Source organism: Procambarus clarkii, chromosome 61, assembly GCF_040958095.1.
Source record: "Procambarus clarkii isolate CNS0578487 chromosome 61, FALCON_Pclarkii_2.0, whole genome shotgun sequence".
Lineage (NCBI taxonomy): Eukaryota > Metazoa > Arthropoda > Malacostraca > Decapoda > Cambaridae > Procambarus > Procambarus clarkii.
This window is the reverse complement of record NC_091210.1, coordinates 26,403,911-26,426,707: the sequence shown is the minus strand read 5'-3', so window position 1 is coordinate 26,426,707 and position 22,797 is coordinate 26,403,911. Positions and strand designations below refer to the sequence as shown.

General features: G+C 43.7%; 1 protein-coding gene across 2 annotated transcripts in view; it reads right to left on the bottom strand.

The window, feature by feature from the left end:
- Positions 1-6,810: 6,810 nt before the first annotated feature.
- The window catches only part of LOC123751016 (uncharacterized), an 86,142-nt gene continuing 70,155 nt past the window's right edge, over positions 6,811-22,797 (bottom strand). For both annotated transcript variants that reach the window (XM_069307764.1, XM_069307765.1), the window contains exons 9-10: positions 8,611-8,766; positions 6,811-8,378 (exon numbers count right to left, since the gene is read on the bottom strand). In XM_069307764.1, coding sequence (XP_069163865.1) covers positions 8,725-8,766 — 42 coding nt within the window. In that variant the 3' untranslated portion in view covers positions 6,811-8,378; positions 8,611-8,724. The remainder of the gene's footprint in view (positions 8,379-8,610; positions 8,767-22,797) is intronic.

The following is a 22,797-nucleotide window of genomic DNA, read 5'->3' as shown; positions in this document are numbered from 1 at the left end:
GTGGGCCTCTCGTGCAGGCCAATCACCTCAACCACCATCCCCAAAAGCCCACAAGCAATCCAGCTGGGATGGCCCCATTGTAGACCAAGTTGCTGCAGAGTGCCTGGGTGCTGCAACAACACAACACGACATTGCTCGCCTCACAGCAGTAGCAGCACCACATGCAGGGGATTTCCTGTTAGCAACCCCAATGTCAGCAACTGGCACGCATCTCACACCACACGCCCTCCGAATGGCTGTGGCCCTCCGCCTTGCTGCCCCAATCCACACCAGATGTAGGTGTATTTGCGGCGAGGTGGTGGCTGACAGGTACGGCCACCATGGCCTACTCTGCCAAAGCACAGGGGGATGGCACTCGAGGCACAGTGAAGTTAACGACATCATCAAGAGGAGCCTCACCACAGCTGGATGCCCAGCTGAAAGAGAGCCCCGTTACCTAACGCCCCGTAACTCTGATGCTCTTATTGATCGCCCAGATGGTATCACAGTGAACCCCTGGAAGAATGGCAAGCAGTTGGTATGGGACTACACGTCCGTATCAACCCTGGCTAACACCTACAATAACCTCAGTGTTGCACAACCAGGTGGCGCTGCCACCCACAGGGAAGCAGCCAAATCCCGTAAGTATAGAGAACTGGATCACCACTACAATTTTGTCCCCATTGCTTCTGAGACACTCGGCGCCTGGGGGAAAAGTGCTACCAGTATTTTGAAGGAACTGGGTTCTAGGCTCATTGAAACAACAAGGGACCCAAGAGCTGCAAGCTTTCTTTTCCAGCGCCTCAGTGTGGCGATACAGAGGGGAAATGCGCACTGCATCCAGGGTTCCTGCCCGCCATCTGAGGAGCTGGAGGAACTCGACAACCTATGATAACCATCTTTGTAACCCTTATGTAACTCCTTTTTTGTAACAAAGTTCAAATAAAGTAAATATATATGTGTACATACAAAAGAATGGGGGTGGTAGGAGAAGATAATATTAGTGTTCAGTGAGAAACCACAAGGTCTCCTCTGAATACTTTTTATTTTCTTCTCCGAGGCAATGGGTCCCCACATTGGTACCAGAGGTGGTACCCTCACAAACTTTTATATATATATATATTTATATATATATATATATATATATATATATATATATATATATATATCTTCAGAAGGTGAAGATATCACCTTCTGAAGATGTATTTAATATACGAAAGTACTTAAGGAAATTTCCTGTTTCATTTTTCCTCCGTGGTCTGACATTGTCATATATATATATATATATATATATTAGTATATTTTGGTAGCAGTCTTTCCTGTAGACATATATTATTAAATATGACCGAAAAAGTAAGATTAATAATTCTAACACGAATTTTCTCGATCTTTCGTACATTTCTTTTCAATGTTGGAGGTAATTCAAAAATCAGTTCTCCAAAATTCATTTTTATTTCTAGTCTGACGCGACACGAGCGCGTTTCGTAAAACTTATTACATTTCAAAGACTTTAGTTTACAAATACACAACTGAATAGAACTTAAACATCTCCGATTTTGTTTATATCTACATTTGAGTGAGGTGGATGGGGTGAGGTGGCATTAATAGGGAATAAATTTCATCAACACAAGACAGAACAAGAGGTGGCATTAATAGGGTATTAATTTCATCAACACAAGACAGAACACGAAACAATGGGTATTGAAATGGAAGTGATTGTAGAAAGCCTATTGGTCCATATTTCTTGATGCTTCTATATTGGAGTGGAGTCTTGAGGTGGGTAGAATATAGTTGTGCATTAATTGGCTGTTGATTGCTGGTGTTGACTTCTTAATGTGTAGTGCCTCGCAAACGTCAAGCCGCCTGCTATCACTGTATCTATCGATGATTTCTGTGTTGTTTACTAGGATTTCTCTGGCGATGGTTTGGTTGTGGGAAGAGATTATATGTTCCTTAATGGAGCCCTGTTGTTTATGCATCGTTAAACGCCTAGAAAGAGATGTTGTTGTCTTGCCTATATACTGTTTTTTTTGGAGCTTACAGTCCCCAAGTGGGCATTAGAAGGCATAGACGACGTTGGTCTCTTTTAAAGCGTTCTGCTTTGTGTCTGGAGAGTTTCTCATGAGTAGGCTGGCCGTTTTTCTGGTTTTATAGTAAATCGTCAGTTGTATCCTCTGATTTTTGTCTGTAGGGATAACGTTTCTATTAACAATATCTTTCAGAACCCTTTCCTCTGTTTTATGAGCTGTGGAAAAGAAGTTCCTGTAAAATAGTCTAATAGGGGGTATAGGTGTTTTGTTAGTTGTCTCTTCAGAGGTTGCATGGCGTTTCACTTTCCTTCTTATAATGTCTTCGACGAAACCATTGGAGAAGCCGTTGTTGACTAGGACCTGCCTTACCCTACAGAGTTCTTCGTCGACTTGCTTCCATTCTGAGCTGTGGCTTAGAGCACGGTCGACATATGCGTTAACAACACTCCTCTTGTACCTGTCTGGGCAGTCGCTGTTGGCATTTAGGCACATTCCTATGCTCGTTTCCTTAGTGTAGACTGCAGTGTGGAAACCTCCGCTCTTTTCCATGACTGTTACATCTAGAAAGGGCAGCTTCCCATCCTTTTCCATCTCGTAAGTGAAACGCAGCACAGAACTCTGCTCAAATGCCTCCTTCAGCTCCTGCAGATGTCTGACATCAGGTACCTGTGTAAAAATGTCGTCAACATACCTGCAGTATATGGCCGGTTTCAAGTTCATGTCGACTAAGACTTTTTGCTCGATGGTACCCATGTAGAAGTTTGCAAACAGGACACCTAGGGGAGAACCCATGGCGACCCCATCTACTTGCTTATACATGTGCCCATCCGGGCTCAAGAAGGGTGCCTCTTTAGTACAAGCTTGGAGTAGTTTCCTTAGAATGTTTTCGGGTATGTCAAGAGGAGTACAGGCTGGATCACGATACACTCTGTCGGCTATCATCCCGATTGTCTCGTCCACAGGTCCGTTGGTAAACAGCGATTCTACGTCCAACGAGGCTCTTATCCCTGTGGCCCGTGTGCCCCGCAGTAAGTCAACAAATTCCTTTGGAGACTTCAGGCTGAAGGCGCAAGGAACATAACAGTGGAAAGAAATGTACGAAAGATTGAGAAAATTCGTGTTAGAATTATTAATCTTACTTTTTCGGTCATATTTAATAATATATATATATATATATATATATATATATATATATATATATATATATATATATATATATATATATATATATATATATATAATATATATATATATAAATATGTATAAACCTAACCTATAAAGATAGGTTAGGTAAGGTAGGGTTTGTTAGGTTCGGTCATATATCTACGTTAATTTTAACTCCAATAAAAAAAATTGACCTCATACATAATGAAATGGGTAGCTTTATCATTTCATAAGAAAAAAATTGAAGAAAATATAATAATTCAGGAAAACTTGGCTTATTAGGGAAATCGGGCCTTGCATAGTAGGCTGAGAAGTGCGTTCTGGCTACTAGGTACGACATATATATATATATATATATATATATATATATATATATATATATATATATATATATATATATATATATATATATATATATATACATATATATATATATATAATATATATATATACATATATATATGTCGTACCTAGTTGCCAGAACGCACTTCTCAGCCTACTATGCAAGGCCCGATTTGCCTAATAAGCCAAGTTTTCATGAATTAATTGTTTTTCGACTACCTAACCTACCTAACCTAACCTAACCTAACCTAACTTTTTCGGCTACCTAACCTATAAAGATAGGTTAGGTTAGGTAGGGTTGGTTAGGTTCGGTCATATATCTACGTTAATTTTAACTCCAATAAAAAAAAATTGACCTCATACATAATGAAATGGGTAGATTTATCATTTCATAAGAAATAAATTTGAGAAAATATATTAATTTAGGAAAACTTGGCTTATTAGGCAAATCGGGCCCTGCATAGTAGGCTGAGTAGTGCGTTCTGGCTACTAGGTACGACATATATATATATATATATATATATATATATATATATATATATATATATATATATATATATATATATATATATATATATATATATATATATTTATATATTAGTATATTTTGGTAGCAGTCTTTCCTGTAGACATATATTATTAAATATGACCGAAAAAGTAAGATTAATAATTCTAACACGAATTTTCTCGATCTTTCGTACGTTTCTTTTCACTGTTGGTGGTAATTCAAAAATCAATTCTCCAAAATTCATTTTTATTTCTAGTCTGACGCGACACTTGAGCGCGTTTCGTAAAACTTATTACATTTTCAAAGACTTTAGTTTACACATACACAACTGAATAGAACTTACACATCTTCGATTTGTTTATATCTACATTTGAGTGAGATGGATGGGGTGAGGTGGTATTAATAGGGTATTAAATTCCTAAACACAAGACAGAACACGAAACAATGGGTATTGAATGAAAGTGATTGTAGAAAGCCTATTGGTCCATATTTCTTGATGCTTCTATATTAGAGCGGAGTCTTGAGGTGGGTAGAATATAGTTTTGCATTAATTGGCTGTTGATTGCTGGTGTTGACTTCTTGATGTGTAGTGCCTCGCAGACGTCAAGCCGCCTGCTATCGCTGTATCTATCGATGATTTCTGTGTTGTTTACTAGGATTTCTCTGGCGATGGTTTGGTTGTGGGAAGAGATTATATGTTCCTTAATGGGGCCCTGTTGCTTATGCATCGTTAAACGCCTAGAAAGAGATGTTGTTGTCTTGCCTATATACTGGGTTTTTTGGAGCTTACAGTCCCCAAGAGGGCATTTGAAGGCATAGACGACGTTGGTCTCTTTTAAAGCGTTCTGCTTTGTGTCTGGAGAGTTTCTCATGAGTAGGCTGGCCGTTTTTCTTGTTTTATAGTAAATCGTCAGTTGTATCCTCTAATTTTTGTCTGTATCTATCATCGCTGTATCTATCATCTATAGATACAGCGATAGCAGGCGGCTTGATGTCTGCGAGGCTCTACACATCAAGAAGTCAACACCAGCAATCAACAGCCAATTAATGCACAACTATATTCTATCTACCTCAAGACTCCGCTCCAATATAGAAGCATCAAGAAATATGGACCAATAGGCTTTCTACAAATCACTTCCATTCAATACCCATTGTTTCGTGTTCTGTCTTGTGTTTAGGAATTTAATACCCTATTAATACCACCTCACGCCATCTACCTCACTCAAATGTAGATATAAACAAATCGAAGATGTGTAAGTTCTATTCAGTTGTGTATGTGTAAGCTAAAGTCTTTGAAAATGTAATAAGTTTTACGAAACGCGCTCAAGTGTTGCGTCAGACTAGAAATAAAAATGAATTTTGGAGAATTGATTTTTGAATTACCATCAACAGTGAAAAGAAACGTACGAAAGATCGAGAAAATTCGTGTTAGAATTATTAATCTTACTTTTTCGGTCATATTTAATAATATGTGATATATATATATATATATATATATATATATATATATATATATATATATATATATATATCACACACTTGCATTAAAGTGCAAGGAATTTCAACAAACAGAACCCTTATGAGAGAATCGAAACCTGGGCCACCCAGGTGGCTGGCCAGAGCACTAACCAATAGGTCATGCCTCAGATCGTTAAAAAGGACTGAAACTCGAGCGGCTTTTCCACAAAATCTCAGTCCCCAACGAAACCAAAAGGATGCCTACAGATCAGACACTCATTTTCTATAAATCATATTTATTAGGAAAAACTCGTGCCTTGAATATACCACACACTTGCATGATCGCGCAAGGAATTTTTACAAACAGAACACTTCCCCTAGCCAGGTGGCTTGCCAGAGCATTAACCAATAGGTCACATTTCAAATCGTTAAAAAGACTTCGTTGGGACTGATAAAAAATATCAGTCCCAACGATACCAGAGAGATGGCTACAGATTAGACAATAATTTTCTGTCAATCATATATACTAGTGAAAACTCGTATCATGAATATACCACACACTTTCATGAACACATAAGGAATTTTAACAAACAGAACACTTCCCCTATGAGAGAATCGAAACCTGAGCCAACCAGGTGGAAGAGCACTAACCTCAGTTCTGAGGTAACCTCCTTCTGAGTTCTCGCCTCAGATTGTTAAATGGACTGAAACTCGGGCGGCTTTTCCACGAAATTTCAGTCCCCAACGACACCAGAGGGATATCTACTGATCAGACATTCATTTTCTATCAATCATACTTACGAATCTGAGGTGTATAAAGCAGCCATGTCTTTCCCAACAGGTTCAGCAAGGGAGCTTCACAGGCCTAAGACCCCAGTACCTCAAACAAATGCTGAACCCCGTGTTTGGAGATGCTGCAAAGGACCTTCTAATGGAATTTACCAGATTCTCCGACATGTGTTTGGCTGGCGGTATCCAGTCCCATTACCTGAGCAGAACTCCTAGGACATGCCCCCACTTTTATATATGAGTAATACTCCTGGTAAGACAATCTCACTTTTATGTGACGTTGATGTGAAAGAATAGAGCAGTGGCTATTCTGGCTAGTGTTAAGCCAATCACATAAAATAAAAAAAAGTAAAATAAAGTAAATAAGACTGCTACTGACCTCTTTACGGTGTGAGAGCTGCGGGATCAAATCCAAATGAATTAAAATCTTTAAATATTTAATATATCAAAAATGACTTTAACAACAATTAAAATAATTCCCATATTCTACTTGGTGATACACAATACAAATGAAATATGAACATGTGACAGTTGCGTTAATGACAAAGAAAGGTGTAAATTATTACAATATACAAAATGCTGTACACATCTACTGTTTCCTGGGAAGGCTACAGTACATGTTACTGTATAAGAGCTTTGTGCTTGAGAGCACGAGGCGAATTGCGAAGTGAGCTACTTAGATAGGCGGGCCAGGCTTAGTGTAGAGGGCGCTGATGTGCAGGTAACTATCGCCGGCAGTCTCAAACAAGCAGTAAAGGGCTGGTCGATCAGCTAGTGGCGTTAGGCCCCCGACAGCTGCTGTCCAAGTGTCTTGAGTACAAAAAGCTGTACGCATCTACTGTGTCCTGGGAAGGCTACAGTACATGTTACTGTATAAGCGCTTACAAGCTCTTTGTGCTTGAGAGCACGAAGCGTATTCTGAAGACTGGCTGGTGGTGAGCCGCTTACATTGGGGGACCAAGACTTAGTGTACATGGCGCTGATGTGCCATCTACACTAAGCGCTGATGTGCCACACTACACTAAACCATCTACACTAAGCCAACTATCGCCTTCAGTCTCAATAAAGCAGTAGAGGGCTAGTCGAAAGGTGAGTTACGCTAGGCCCCAGACAGGTAGTTCTTATACAGTAACAGTAGATGTGTATAGTCTTGAGTACATGAGGATGGAGGGGGGGGGGTGGTGTCTTGTCTAGACACGGACTTCTGAGTACGTATTGTTGTTGTTGTTGATGTTGATTTCTTATACTGGAGTATGCAGATATGTTGTTGAATAGGCAGGATCTCCTTGCCAAAGCAGGTGTTAACCGTAACAGCTCTCTCAGAAGCATGTTCCTATCGCCTCTGATGCTCCTGTGGAGTGGAGAGTTGAAGTGGGAGATTTCATCTCGCAGACTCGGGAGAGAGCGTTGGCGACGACGTTTTCCGAGCCTATGACGAAGATGTTGAGATTGTAGTTCTGCAGGTACAAGGCCCTGTGAAGCAGGTGCTAATTGGAGAATTGGGTCTGCTGCAGGAACTGAAGAGGATGTTGATTGTAGAAGATGTTAATTTAGTGCTATAGGGCTCAGTGAAGTACAAATCGGTTGGAGAACTGAGCCTGGTTAATGGATCAAAGGGAATGGTGATGCGAGAAGATGTTGAGGAGATGGTTTGTCAGATGCAAGGCCTAGCGAAACAAGTGCTGGTTGGAGAACTGGGTCTGCTATAGGAACCGAAGGAGATTGTGATAGGAGGTGTTGTTGATGTGGTGCTGCAGGACCCAGCGAAGTACGAGTCTGTTGAAGAACTGGGTCGGCTGCATGGACCGAAGAATATTGAGGTCCGAGGAGATTTTGATGTGGTGCTGCAGGACCCAGCGAAGTACTAGTCTGTTTGAGAACTGGGCCTGCTGCATAGACCGAAGAATATTGAGGTCCGAGGAGATGTTGATGTGATTGTAACCTTGTAGATTTGATGGATCGTTGTGTTGTACGCTGGTTAGGATGTTGAGTGGCTCCTTTATGACGGAAGTAGCTGCAGTGCACGATCCCATCTCGCTATAGTGTCAGGGTATTCCTATCGCCAGTGTTGCTGTTGTTAACATGGAAGACGAAAGGTTTCCTAACACCTGGTGAGGCGAGAATGGAATTATTACAAGATAAGGGTTTACGCCTTTCATATGAAATGGAATGTAAGTTTGTCCTACAATATTTTAGCTGAGGGCTGGTAAAGTTATCAAGAGGTGCACGTTTATTTGGAATTGGTTCGTAGATAGGAGGATCTTTCCTGGTGTTAGAACAGATCAGGGATTTAGAACCATTGCATTCAGGAGAAGTACAACAAGAAGGGCTAGTCAGTACCTGGGAGATGTTGATAGTTTTACACAGGTCGTTGGAGAGAATGGTGTCACCCTGCTCTCACTAGCCTGGGGATGTCTGCACTGCGGGCACTGTTTCACGAGGTGCTTCACAACGTTAACAGCCGTACAGTTCTTGACGGAAACTGCTGTAGGAAACCTGGTGGTAGAACACAAGATATTACTGATAGCTATGTTACCTGAGCTTGTCTTAGTGGCTCGACATTGTTGTTGATGAGATGGCTGAAAGGCTCAGAAGGCACTATTACCTGAATCAGTGGTGCCTTGGGTATAAGAGCGTTCGGCTTACCTGTTCTTTGACACGTGTTGCAGGTATTTACAAAGGTCTTGATGTCACGGATTATACCTGGCCAGTAGTAGTCTTGTTTTAGGCGTTGTAGGTCTTGTTGAAGTCGTAGCGTGAGAGAGGGCCGTGGGCCAGACGTACAATATCTGGCCGTAGGCTGGTAGGAACTACCAGTTAGTTGACGTTAGCCAAATCTTCATCCTCATTCAATTTACTGAGTGTATAACGGCGGTAGATTACATGGTTGTCCACAAAAAAACTAGGGATAGAATCTGATTGTGTCTCGGCCTGAAAGAATAAAGATGTTAGGGATTGATCTTCTCTCTGCAGCTCATGGAACTCCAGCAGGTTGAGATTCAGTGGGAGGGCCCTGAGAATCTTGAGGAACCGCTGGAGCGGCTGGTTGCGATTGAGTAGCTTGGCACGTGTAGTCACCATGACAGACTGGGAGATGTCCGCAGAATCGTCGGTCGATTTGACCTCCTCTGCAACATATTCCATAACAGGATCTTCTACGGATGAGTCATATATCTGGGGTTTGTCTCTGATGATGAGGTTCGTGGGTTGTTGATCTTCTCCCAAGCCGTTGCCCAGGAGAAGTTGAACTCCTGGCATGGGGAAGGTTTTACCCGGATGGCGACTTGGACTTCGCCATGAACGATTAAGCAATCCAGGTGTTCTGGCATGGGTGAGGGTTTCCCCCATGTATAATGAGGCATCTCCGGCTGCCTCTCCAATGGAGAAAGTGCGTCCCCCTCATCGCATTCCGGAGCCGTTGCGTCTGGCTCCGCTGGTACTGGAGCAGAAGTGAAGAAGGAAAGCTGCCTGTTTTGATGTTGTTATTCTGATGCTCTAATGTTGCCTGGTTGTGATTCACTGATTGTAAGGATGCGGTGGAAGAGTAGGAAGCGATGGCTGTGATTTGCGGTTGGTGTTGAAGTGGGGTCTGTCGCCCCTTCTCTAGGGAATTCCCTTTCTCCAACTCCCCCCCCCCCCCCACTTGCAGTTCAGAGTTCTGTGAGTGTTTTCAGGGATGGTGGTCCGGTACTGTTGGGACTTCCAGGGCAATGTTGCGGTACTGTCGGGGCTACCACCGCATGTTGGTTACGGTTTACTTGCTTGTGTGCTGGAGCTGTGCCTCTGCTTGAGCTAGAGTGTGCTCTCTCCGTTTGTTGCTTGCTTTGTTTGTCTTGAGAGTTGGTAGTGAGGGGTTTATTGTTATATTCCGTATGAGTGCGTTTTATTGCAAGAGTCGGAAGTGATCCCCCCCTTCATGCTTGCTTCGTGAAAGCTGTGTATGCATGTGTGCATGGTGCAGCTCTGATTTTGGAATGTACTCATTCCGCTCTTGTATGTGCCTCTATCTTCTGACCGTGGTCAGTTGTATTATTTTTTTTATCTTTGTTATGCTGTTTTTTTTTTTTTACTCTTTCACTTGTTGGGACTTATTTGTTATAGTTTCCTCTGTATTTTCTTGGTTTGGTGAAGGTGCCGGCCTCCGTTTGTTGAGGGCCAATGTGTATGTTTTCTTTTCTTTTATGTATTGTGTATTTTCGTGTCGTGTAGTCCTGGTTCTATCTTTGCAGTGCGTTAACAGTGTTTCCATAGTGTAGCTCAGTTCCCCTTTATGCTTGCATTTGCCTGGTGCTCTGGTACTTGTATTTCATTGGTATTTTTTGGTATATATGTACTGATTTGGAGTATTTGTTTTTTGTATTGGAATGATGCTCTGTTGCTGGTGATATATCCTGTGGTGTTTGACGTTTTAATGGTGATTCGGTACCTTGCATTTTAGTTGTATTTATATGCCATTTTATAATAAGGAAAAAACTAAAAAAATTGGATGGTGGTAGTGGGTGCAGTCCACTTCTGCTAGGCTTACGGTTTGTTCCCCAATACACTCATGTTTCGTAGAAGGTAGTAACTGTATCAACGAGGACTCTGGAGAAGGCCTCAACATTCGTTATTGTGTAATCATGATAGCATTTTGAAATACAATTAATTAAGTGGTTATGAAAACCATGTGGAATAATAATTTGCATCTCTGATATCTATTAGGTACATCACACTGTACTTTATTAGGAAGCAATAATTGCATAGTGATCGGCAACCAAGTGATTTACCAATGAGCATTCCATATTATCCTGCACAAGGATTCTACCCATTACGTAATCAAGTCTGCCTCCCAATAAATGCGTTTGGGTATCCGTAGTATACACAGTTAATCTGTTGTCATAAAATATTTTTAAAATTTTCATCCATTATCATTGTTAGTACTGTCTCCCAACATAATGTGTCTAGCATTAAGATCTCCCATGTATATTGTCCCATAATTGTCTAGATTTGGGAGCAATGTTACATTGAGTTTCTGATTTCTGATATATACGTTGAGGAATGAGAAGTGGACTGCTTCAGTTTGTACAAGGAAGTGATGGTACTGTGTATGTACATTGTGTGACGTGCTCACAAGAGCATGCGGTAAATCACTTCTGATGTATGTTAATAGGCCTGTGGCGTTACTGTTCGTATACGATACATACTCTCTGGTCTTTGGTAGGGTTTTCTTTATCATGTTGGACGTGTAGGGCTCTTGTATAGCTATTATAGCAATTTTGATGCTGGTAAAATGTGCAATTAGGTCATTCAGTCTTCTGGTGATGCTACAAATGTTCCAAATGAGAAACCTAATGTTCCTTGTGTCAGCAGCACCCATTGTGGCGCTGTGATAGTGACACCTATTTCTGTGTCACTATCACTGCTGTCATCACTGAGATGACTGACGACGACGTCGCCGCCTCTTCCTCTGCCGCCACTGCTGTGACACAGCTTTGTGGAGGCAGTTGTATCTCTTGTGAAGATGCCCGACATAGCGTCTGTATGGGTTTTGCCATTTCTGCTACCTGCGCTTGCAAGGCTGCCAACTTTCCTTCAAGTGTTGTCTCAGCCTGTTGTGTGTTGTTAGGGGTGGTTGCTGGCACTGTTACCACTATGGGATGGGTCACCAGTACTAGAGCTGGCTCCCATGGCTCATTAACAGTGAGTGAGTGAGCCATTAACTTGGCTCACTCATTAACATGGCTCACCCATTAACAGTGAGCCATGGGAGCCATTAATAGTGAGTGTGTGAGTGAGTGAGCCATTAACAGTGAGTTAGTTGTATGCGCTTGAAAAGATTCAATGCGCATACAACTATTGTATGCGCTTTTTGAGTCGTAGTCAATTGCCTCCTTGTGCCAAGGGAGGGTGGTCGTTTGGTACAGTCTGGTTGCTAAATGATTTCTCTTTCCTTACTACATTTGATACACATCAGCAGCGGTTTAGAAGGAGGCACAGTTTCAGGTTGTTTTCCTGCTTCTGTTACCATGCGCTGGTGTTCCTGGTTCAGCTTTCTTTGGTCTCTTGTCTTTTTTATTGACAGCCCTCAGTGCATGAGTACCGGAACAGCTGTTATGCACTTGGGTGTGTACCAGCAGTGCTTAGATATGTGCTCATTACCAAGGCATCCATAACACTCCACAGGGTCTTGCTGCCACATCCTGCACCTGCGTGGTGGCGCTTACCACCCGCCAAACAATACTGGTCAGGTGGGGGTTCAGACTTGTTCCAGACTATGATTATATTATTGGAAGGTTTACCAGTCTTATACATTCTCCTTGCTCTGTGTACTCTTAATTCATATAAAATTCTAGTGGATACTCTTGATGGTAACTGTAGACTACGTATTCATTCACTTTCTTGTTTTGTGATTGATTATCTTGAAGGGAGAGCTTTACATAACCTATTATCCCTTGCAGAAGATCATCCACAACATGATGATCCTTTCTTAAAAGTACACTGGGGAATTGACATGTCGAAGTACTAGGGAAAGTACATTAGGGAAGGCCACTCGCTCTTTAGTGTTAGTGGAGCTCGTCCACTCTGTTGTTCACCAAGTTTTTCTTTCCGTTGTTTTCTTTTCTGGTTTCTAGTTAACACCATCATAAACACATCACTGTATGTTGGGATAAGAGTATCACTGGTCATGTTGGCGGAGAGCCCTGATCCCAGCAAATATTAAACGATTTCTGACGTTTTTTCTGTCTCACTAAGGTGACACTGTAACTATTTATATAAAGTCGTCTTTTTAACATCTACAATTTATGTACGTTAATTTCAGTCAATCAAATGTGCGAATATGTGTATGTTTGTGTGTGTGAGAGTGTGTGTGTGTTTGTGTGTGTGTGTGTGTGTGTGTGTGTGTGTGTGTGTGTGTGTGTGTGTGTGTGTGTGTGTGTGTGTGTGTGTGTGTGTGTGTGTGTGTATGTGTGTGTGTGTGTAATTACCTAAGTGTAGTTACAGGATGAGAGCTACGCTCGTGGTGTCCCATCTTCCCAGCACTCTTTGTCATTGTGAGATTTTTTTCTACGCCTACCTCCCTTAGGAGGTGGACTACAAGTTTAAAGGCTGCTCACGGCAGTTAAGCATGAGTCCAATAGAAAAAGGGAAAGCGGGAGCAAACCGCCAGGCTTTCACCACTAGGGGTGAAAACCTGTTCACAATAGGTTCCTCCTAGTTAAACAGGACGTTAAAACTAATAAAGGGTAACCGACGGGTTCTCACAATCAAATATTTATATTTGATGTGGCGCTATGAATTGGAATTCGAATTCCCAAGAACAGCCGTCATATCAAGATCACATCAACATTCAATCGTATAAAGCAGAACATGGGTGGAAAAGAATGGCTGAAGGGTTGACATCAAAGACCGTTTTCTATAACATAACAATTTATTAATAACAAGAGACTAACTACTACATTACCAAGTTTACGTTACGTTAATGTACATCCAGTGGCACGATAACAAACAGCTAAATAGCAACCCTTGCTGTGAGGCTGCATACTGAACTAACCTGAACACAGGTGTGCCCACTGATGACGCAATATTGCAAATCAAAAAAATATCACAGACTAAGTTACACCACAGCGAGTGGTTACGTCATTGTCCATCCAGTCGCAATTGCAACACAGCTATTCAACAGCCCCTCGAGAAATGATAGCAGGCTCCATCCTGCTGACACTTCGGGCTGACAAGTGAACTAACTGAATAATGATGCCCACTGAAGACACAAGCATGCAATCAATATTGTCACGGCTTCCCCGACAGATACTCTAATCACAAGCTTAAGGGTCCTCCTTCCAAACAGGATTGACCCCTGTAACTAGGCGGGTAGTCCAACAGTGACTCCCCCTATCACAACCTAGTGTGAACACTCTTTGCAACTCCCTACAAGAAGTTTTTTTTTTTTTTTTTTACATGCGAACATGCAAATAAATACAATACAATAAATATAATAAAAGAAGAAACCAAGAACAAACAATCAGACAAACAAAATACAAAAGCACAAAGCAAATTAACACAAATACACTAAATACTGGCCTGAAGGGCCTACAACAAAATCACAACAATGAACATAAATACAATGAAACACAGGAAAAAGAAACAACAGTACTGGACAGAAGGGTAACGGAAATACAATAAATACAACAAAACAACAGTCATGAAAAACACAACACCGGCCTGAAGGGCACACAATAGGTACAATACATTGCAAACAAACCACAGGTCACAGCAAGCACACAGACTACTCAAATTGTTCATATATCCGGCCACTCTGCCGCCGGGAACCGAACACAATACGCCTCCCACAGTAACATGATGTCATCCGGAACAGGCACAGTATTAACAGTACGAGGATCAGGCATCAACTCGGGCACATCCACAACAAAACACCGAGCCCGCTGTACCCAGATGGAAGAAGGGCACCACGGAACAGGATGCACGCAGTCAATAATGTCAAACTGCAGAGGATGCTGCGCACCATGCGCCACCCCGGAGGCCAAGATGAGAGGGAGGGGCTCCTTCCCACGAGGCCGGGCAATGGGCAGCGCACTGGGAGCCTCCTCGGCCGCCTCACAGCGCTCCGCGTCAACCACCGGACGTTGTTCCTGCCGGGACTCCCCACGCTTGGCATCCTTCTTCAGCACCAGCTTGATGCCTCGGCGTGCACCAGAACTCTCACCATCCACGTCAGTAGGAGCGACTACCCCCCACTGCGGAGAACCTTCTGCAGGAGAAAGAACAGGAGGCAAATCATAGCTACAAACATCTTCAACAGCAGACACATGGACGTCAGCCACCACCAGCGTCGTAGAACGCGAAGCACCCGGAGGCGCCACATCATCCCCCGAAGCTCCACCCGCGTCGTAGTCCTCCGCATAAGTCCAAGCAGTAGAAGAACGCCTGGACCACTTGGACACTGGCCGCACATCCTCACAGCCGGAGGCGGACCCAGAACCACTGGCCTCACGAACCGGGCGAACCGACGCCCGTCGCAGAACGGCAGCAGCCTCTACCACAGGGGGAACCGGACAACACACAGCAGGAGGCACCGCAGCCATCCCATCACCCAGCACAGGAGGAACCCGAGGGCCAGGGCCAGGGTCCACAGCCGAAGACGAGGAAGCCGACGGCGACACTCCACAGGGATCACCAGGAAGGTCCATGGGAACGGCAGGGCCAGAGACAAGGTCAGGAGGAACATCCGACGGCACCGCAACACCCGGAGGAGGGTCTGCAACAACCGGGGGAACGTCGGGTGACACTGGGGGAGCCGCAGCAGCGAACGGGACGCTCACCTCCTCACCCCCGGAGTCCTCCTCCAGAGGGAGGGGCGGGAAATCCTCCTCACGGAACAAGTTCACAGGAGCGTCCGGATCAGCAGTACACCCGGCAGCCTGATGCCTCAACAAGCCACACCGGAAGCAAGTACGGGGTTGCCGGGCATAAAACACACGCACGTGGTACCCCAACAGCCGGACAGAGCACGGTATGTCCGACCTCAGTCGCATCCCGAGGGTCCGAATGTTGGTCTTCACACCCGAATAAGTGCCAGACGACAGTGAGTTCATCCGCACACTGACGACGGAGCCGTACCTCTGGAAGAATCGCCGGAGGAGAGTCTCAGGAAACTCCATGGGGGCGCCATGAACACTGACATACGTCACAGCACCACTACGGTCTGAAATGGTCACAGACCCGGTGCCGTCCTGTAGCTGCAAAGTACGTCCCTCGTACCTCCGTAAGAAAGCACGGTACACCGCCTCACCCACAAACTTGACAACAACACGGTGAGCAGTTACCAGCTCAATGCCATATACGTCCCCAACCGGGACACGAAGCATGGCACTCAATACCACGTCCACCAGCGGGTATCCAGCACGGCCAGTAAACTCCAATCCGATGGAGTTTACCCTCACGACAGGGGGAAGATGGCCGCCCATCGTAGAAGCGCCACGTCCACACCACCAGGAACAGCAGGGAGGGTAGCGACACCCACACCCCCTGCCGGCGAAAACGTCAACCACCTCAAACTACCGGAGCGAGCAGGCGACACGTCCTCACTGCACGGTAGCTCAGGAGCAACTCAAGAAGTTGCACTGTAAACAGTAAACAAAGTCAGGCAAGGTGGGATTCTAGGACACAGCTCCAGTAATCCCTAAGTTACTCTACTCTCGTCACCAGACGATAAACAAAAGAAATTGTCTTAATCAATTACCAAACTGATTATGTGATTCATTATGTTAATTGACTGATCACAGCAGTCAGCAACAAAGTACTACGGTAATCACAAACAATTGTCTCTCATAGACAACAACATGATGGTACTCTACGTTAATCATTAACACTTGTCTCTCTTAACACATGTCATCTTGTTAACATTAACTCAAAACTCTCTTACATTACATCACACTTGATTCCTTGCAAGTATTCAGTGAGTAATTCTTAATTAAGGTCAAACGGACCACTAATTACATCCCCATTGAGTTACGTTAACTAAGCCTACCCTAACTTGGTAGCTTCTCAACAGTCTGTGTCAAAATTTACTTTACTGAGTGTTAATTACCCTAATTAACTCCGAGCAATTAATTAACTGTCACCAGGACCGATAATTAATCATACCTAAATACGTCTCACTCCGCACTGCCTAAGCAGGTCTCACCAAACACTGTGAATTCACGGCAGAGGAGTTAATTACCCTAATTAACATGAGTGAAATTAATCCACTGTCCTCAGACAGGATATGATTAATATAACGATTTATGCTAGCGCCATGACCTCGCTTTACCGAGTCGTCTGAGTCCTCAATTATTCCACTAATTATCATGAGCCACTAATTGCTATACCCCAGAAAGGTAATTAGTCTCGAGCAATTTATGTTAACACAAATACAGACAGATCCTCTCCCACTACATGAATTCATGATGAGAAGGCTAATTGCATAATTAGCTAGAGTGGTCAATTAGTTGTCACACGGACAATTAATTGCTCCCGAGACATATCTCACTCAAGCTCAACACTGTTCTCCTATAACAGCTTTCACTTACTCAACAATAAGTGTGCACTCCTTATCCAGTTAATTTCCCCTTTAATTAACTCACTGAATCCTTAAGTCCTCAACACAACTTAAAGAACAAAGTAACCCCAGTGTTACATAGGTCACACTACAATGGCATGCAACATAAATGCACTGCTCACATACGGTTGCGGCTACTGCAACTCGTTAATTACTGTGCCCACACAGTAATGACACACGGCTGTGCAACAACAAGAGTATACCAATATTACTGCCCCCCTTATCTTGCAACCGTTGCAAAGGACTACTTCAGCAAGACAATTTACGTTAATATAAAGCAGCATCGCTACGCGGACAGCTGGCACTAATTCTCTTAATTAGGCAATTAACAAATCAATTGCTTGCTCTCATTAAGTACTGTGAATTCCCCTGAATAATCAAAGAGGCCCCTCGAAGCCTCAACACTGTTCCTAGGGCAGTAATATTGTATACCTGATAACAACACTGCACAAACCTACAGCATAATGATGCCGTCAGAATACCCCACATGCTAATGACATCATTAGGCAATCAGTCAGCAATCTCATCTACTGACTCACCACACAACACAGTACATAACATGCAAATGAACACATAGAAATGGCATTCACATAATCAATGAAAATTATATCACCAGATAAATGTATCCCTAACTACACAGACCTCAGGGTATCCACTGACATTCCTGCAACACTGGCATGCCTACCTCTGCAATGATATAATTAACATGCGGTACTCTAGCTTAATCCAGTCTGACCGATTATATAGAATCGACAACTGGATCATTATATGGTGTATCTCTACACTGGCCGGTTACATACCCGAGTCAGTCTACACACTTATATATAGCTATATATATATCTACCTGGACGACAGTCACCTGGATGACAGTACAGACAGCTGTCTCTCAGCTGCTTCCTCACTGTAACAACTTTTATTGTACTCACGGCTCCTCAAATCCTCAACAATCCTTTCCCTGGTCACTACCTCTCTGGCTGTAAACACCTAGCTTGCTCCTCGTGCGAGGTGTGGCCCTAGAATGTCCAGGGAAGGTGGCAAAAGCATGTGGCCAAAACATGTGGCCACCTCGTGGCCCTAGGGGTTGGCCACGGGTAGCGCATGACGTCACAGCACCCCACCCGGGCTGAGCTGGCGTGCAGGGTGGGGTGGGGTTTTGGCCGGGGTGGCCCTCCCGGGTGGCTGGCCAAGGTGGCTGGCGGCGTCACCACATGGCGGACCCAACACGGTGGAATACCAAGTCCAACAGGGGCCTGTAATAACACCTCACACTGCCCTTATTCCACAAATTGTCCATTGTCCATTAACACTCGACAGGATACTCAGACCCGAGGGATGAGGGATCAATCTGATACACCATGAGGCCAGCTGCCTCATGGGTTAACACTGTTACTGTCTCTTAGTTTGTCACTGTACCTTCCGTACCTCATCGGCCCCAATTTCACACAAATTGGGCCTTGACACAACCCAGGATGGCAGGAGTGCCATCCCCAATGAGTAACAAGGGATGACACAGCGATTAATGGGGGTGGAGGTGGCAGGCTGCCACCTCCACCCAATCACTTCTTCCCCAGCTTGCCGCCCAGCTCAAACTGAAGATTTGGCAGGCTTGTGGAACACAAAATGCCCATATCTCCCCCCCCCCCTACTTTGTCTTGACCAATCAGCACAAAGTCGGCACAACCTAAGGTGCCGCTACAAATCACAGCTGTTCGCGCCAAAACTCAGCTAGGAGTAGAGATGCCTAAACCAATCACAGGCCTCCCTCACCCTCAGGAGTCCCGTGACGTCACAAGGAGGGGGAGGCCTAAAGACAATGTCTGCCTGTCTCACATGTTTTGGGGGGGGGGGGGGCAACGTTCACCTCTCTGTCCTTCCCCCCTCTAACGGTTTTAGACAAGTATACTCCCACACCGCTCACTTTCAACTCCCATCCTATTTCACAATAACAGGAAAATTTCTGTAATTCTTTCTACAGAGCAATCACAGACTTCTGACTAGTCTTAAATGATAGTCCATAGCAAGAGCTTTCATCCAACACCCCACAAGTGTATGTTAGGTTGAAAACTTCTTGACTAGAGTTCCTAGAGCGACTAGCCTAATCTAGAAAACTAGGAAAACTAGCCGAGGGAATCTACATTCCCTCACAGTCATATAACGCTTTGAAACTACTGACGGTCTTGGCCACCACCACCTTCTTATGTTAGAGGGTGGTGTGTGTGTGTGTGTGTGTGTGTGTGTGTGTGTGTGTGTGTGTGTGTGTGTGTGTGTGTGTGTGTGTGTGTGTGTGTGTGTGTGTGTGTGTGTGTGTGTGTGTGTGTGTGTGTGTGTGTGTGTGTACTTACCTAATTGTGCTTGTGGGGGTTGAGATCTGGTTCTTTGATCCCGCCTATCAACTGTCCATCAACTAATGTACAGGTTTCTGAGCCTATTGGGCTCTTTCATATCTACACTTCAAGCTGTGTATGGAGTCAGGCTCCACCATATCACTGTGAGATTTTTCTCTACGCCTACCTCCCTTAAGAGGTGGACTACAAGTTTAAAGTCTGCTCACGGCAGTTAAGCATGAGTCCAGTAGAAAAAGGAAAAGCGGGAGCAAACCGCCAGGCCTCCACCAACAAGGGTGAAAACCTGTCCACAATTGGCCGCTGGCTCCTTCTAGTTAAACAGGACGTTAAAACTAATAAAGGGTAACCGACGGGTTCTCACAATCAAATATTTATATTTGAAGTGGCGCTATGAATTGGAATTCGAATTCCCAAGAACAGCCGCCTTATCAAGATCACATCAACATTTAATGATATTATGCAGAAATATAGTGGAATAATATGGTTGAAGGGTTGACATCAAAGACTGTTTTCTATAACATAACAATTTATTAATAACAAGAGACTAACTACTACATTACCGAGTTTACGTTACGTTAATGTCCATCCAGTGGCACGATAACAAACAGCTAACTAGCAACCCTTGCTGTGAGGCTGCATACTGAACTAACCTGAACACAGGTGTGCCCACTGATGACGCAATATTGCAAATCAAAGAAAAATATCACAGACTAAGTTACACCACAGCGAATGGTTACGTTATTGTACATCAAGTGGCATTTGCAACACAGCTATTCAACAACCCCTCGAGAAGTGACAGCAGGCTCCATCTTGCTGACACTTCGGGCTGATAACATGAACTAACTGAACAAATGAAGGATCCACTGAAACAAAGACACAAGCAGGCAATCAATAGTGTCACGGTTTCCCTGACAGCTACTATAATCACAAGCTTAGGAGTCCTCCCGCCCCCCAGGAGAGACCCACGTAACTAGGCGGAAGTCTAACAGTGACTCCCCCCTATCACAACCCCGTGTGAACACTCTTTGCAACTCCCACTAAGAAGTTGCCCTGTTGTAACCCGATACACCGACAGGCAAGGCGGGAATTCTGGGACACAGCTCCACAGATCCCTAGTATGACTCTACTCTCGTCACCAGACGACAACCAAAAGAAATTGCCTGAAGTGATTAATTACGTTAATTGACTGATCGCAGCAGTCAGCAACAAAGTACCACGGTAATCACAAACAATTGTCTCCCACTAGACAACAACATGATGATACTCTACGTTAATCTTTAACACTTGTCTCTCTCTTGTTAACAATAACTCAACATATTACAACACACTTGACTCCTTGCAAGTATTCAGTGAGTAATTCTCAATTAAGGTCAAACGGACCACTAATTACATCCCCATTGAGTTACGTTAACTAAGCCTACCCTAACTTGGTAGCTTCTCCACAGTCTGTGCCAAAAAATTACTAGTGAGTGTTAATTACCCTAATTAACCCACTAATTACTGAGCCATTAATTAACTGTCACCAGGACCGATAATTAACCATCCATAAATACGTCTCACTCCGCACTGCCTAAGCAGGTCTCATCAAACACTGTGAATTCACGGGAAAGGAGTTAATTACCCTAATTAACAAGATGTGCCAATAATCCACTGTCCTCAGACAGGATATGATTAATACAACGATTTATGCTAGCTCCATGACCTCGCTTTACCGAGTCACCGGAGCTCTCCAATGCTAATTACTCCACTAATTAACATGAGCCACTAATGCTATACCCCTGAAAGGTAATTAGTCTCGAGCATATTACGTTAACACAAATACTGACAGACTCTGACAGAACCTCTCCCACTACGTGAATTCATGATGAGAAGGCTAATTACATAATTAGCTAGAGTGGTCAATTAACTGTCACATGGACAATTAATTGCTCCCGAGACGTATCTCATTATAGCTCAACACTGTTCCCTTAACAGCCCCCACTCACTCCCCAATACTAAGTGTGCACCCCTTATCCAGTTAATTACCCCTAAATTAACTCACTGAATCCTTAAGTCCTCAACATAATTTAAAGAACAAAATAACCCCAGCGTTACATAGGTCACACTATAATGGCCTGCGACAACATATCAGCACTACCCACACATATAGTTGCAGCACTGCAACTCGCTAATTACTGTGCCCACACAATAAAACACACGGTTGTGCAACACACACAAGTATACTAATATTACTGCCCCTCCTCTTCTTTTACTTGCACCCGATTGCAAAGGAATACTGTGAACACACACATACTTCAGCCAGGCAATTAACCCATCAATTGCCTGCTCTCATTAAGTACTGAAAATTCCCCTGAATAATCCTAGAGGTCCCTTACTCTCAACACAGTTCCTGGGGCAATAATATTGTATACTGATAACAACACTGCACAAACCTGCAACATAATGATGCCGTCAGCATACCCCACATGCTAATGACATCATTAGGCACTCGGTCAGCAATCACCTCTACTGACCACCGCACAACACAGTACATAGACATGCAAATAAACACATAGAAATGGCCTTCACATACACTCTGAAAATTATATCACCAAGTAATATGTACTAATTACACATACTTCAGGGGTCCTCACTGACACTCCTGACTACCTCTAATGATTATAATTTTACCGTACTCAATGGCATTAATCCAGCCTGAACGATTATATAGAATCGACAGGCTGGATCACTTACATGGTAAATCTCTACACTGACTGGTCACATCCTCTAGTCAGTCTACCAACATACTACCATACAGCGTGGTCCCGTGTATAATCTCTATCTCCAGGTACCGCCCCTACCCGACATCTGGATTCCACTGACAGCTGCCCCCCAGCTGTTTTTTCCTAGCCTGGCGAGGCTCTGAGATAACTCTTACCGGGAACATCCACCGGTACTCATCACACTGTAATAGTACTCATTTCTACTCATTTCTACTGCCTTATTTTTTTCTCATTCCCAAAACTGACTACCACACTTAGCTTTTAGCTGACACACTTAGCTGGCTTGCTCCTCATGCGTCGACAAGATGTGGCCCTAGGCTGTCCC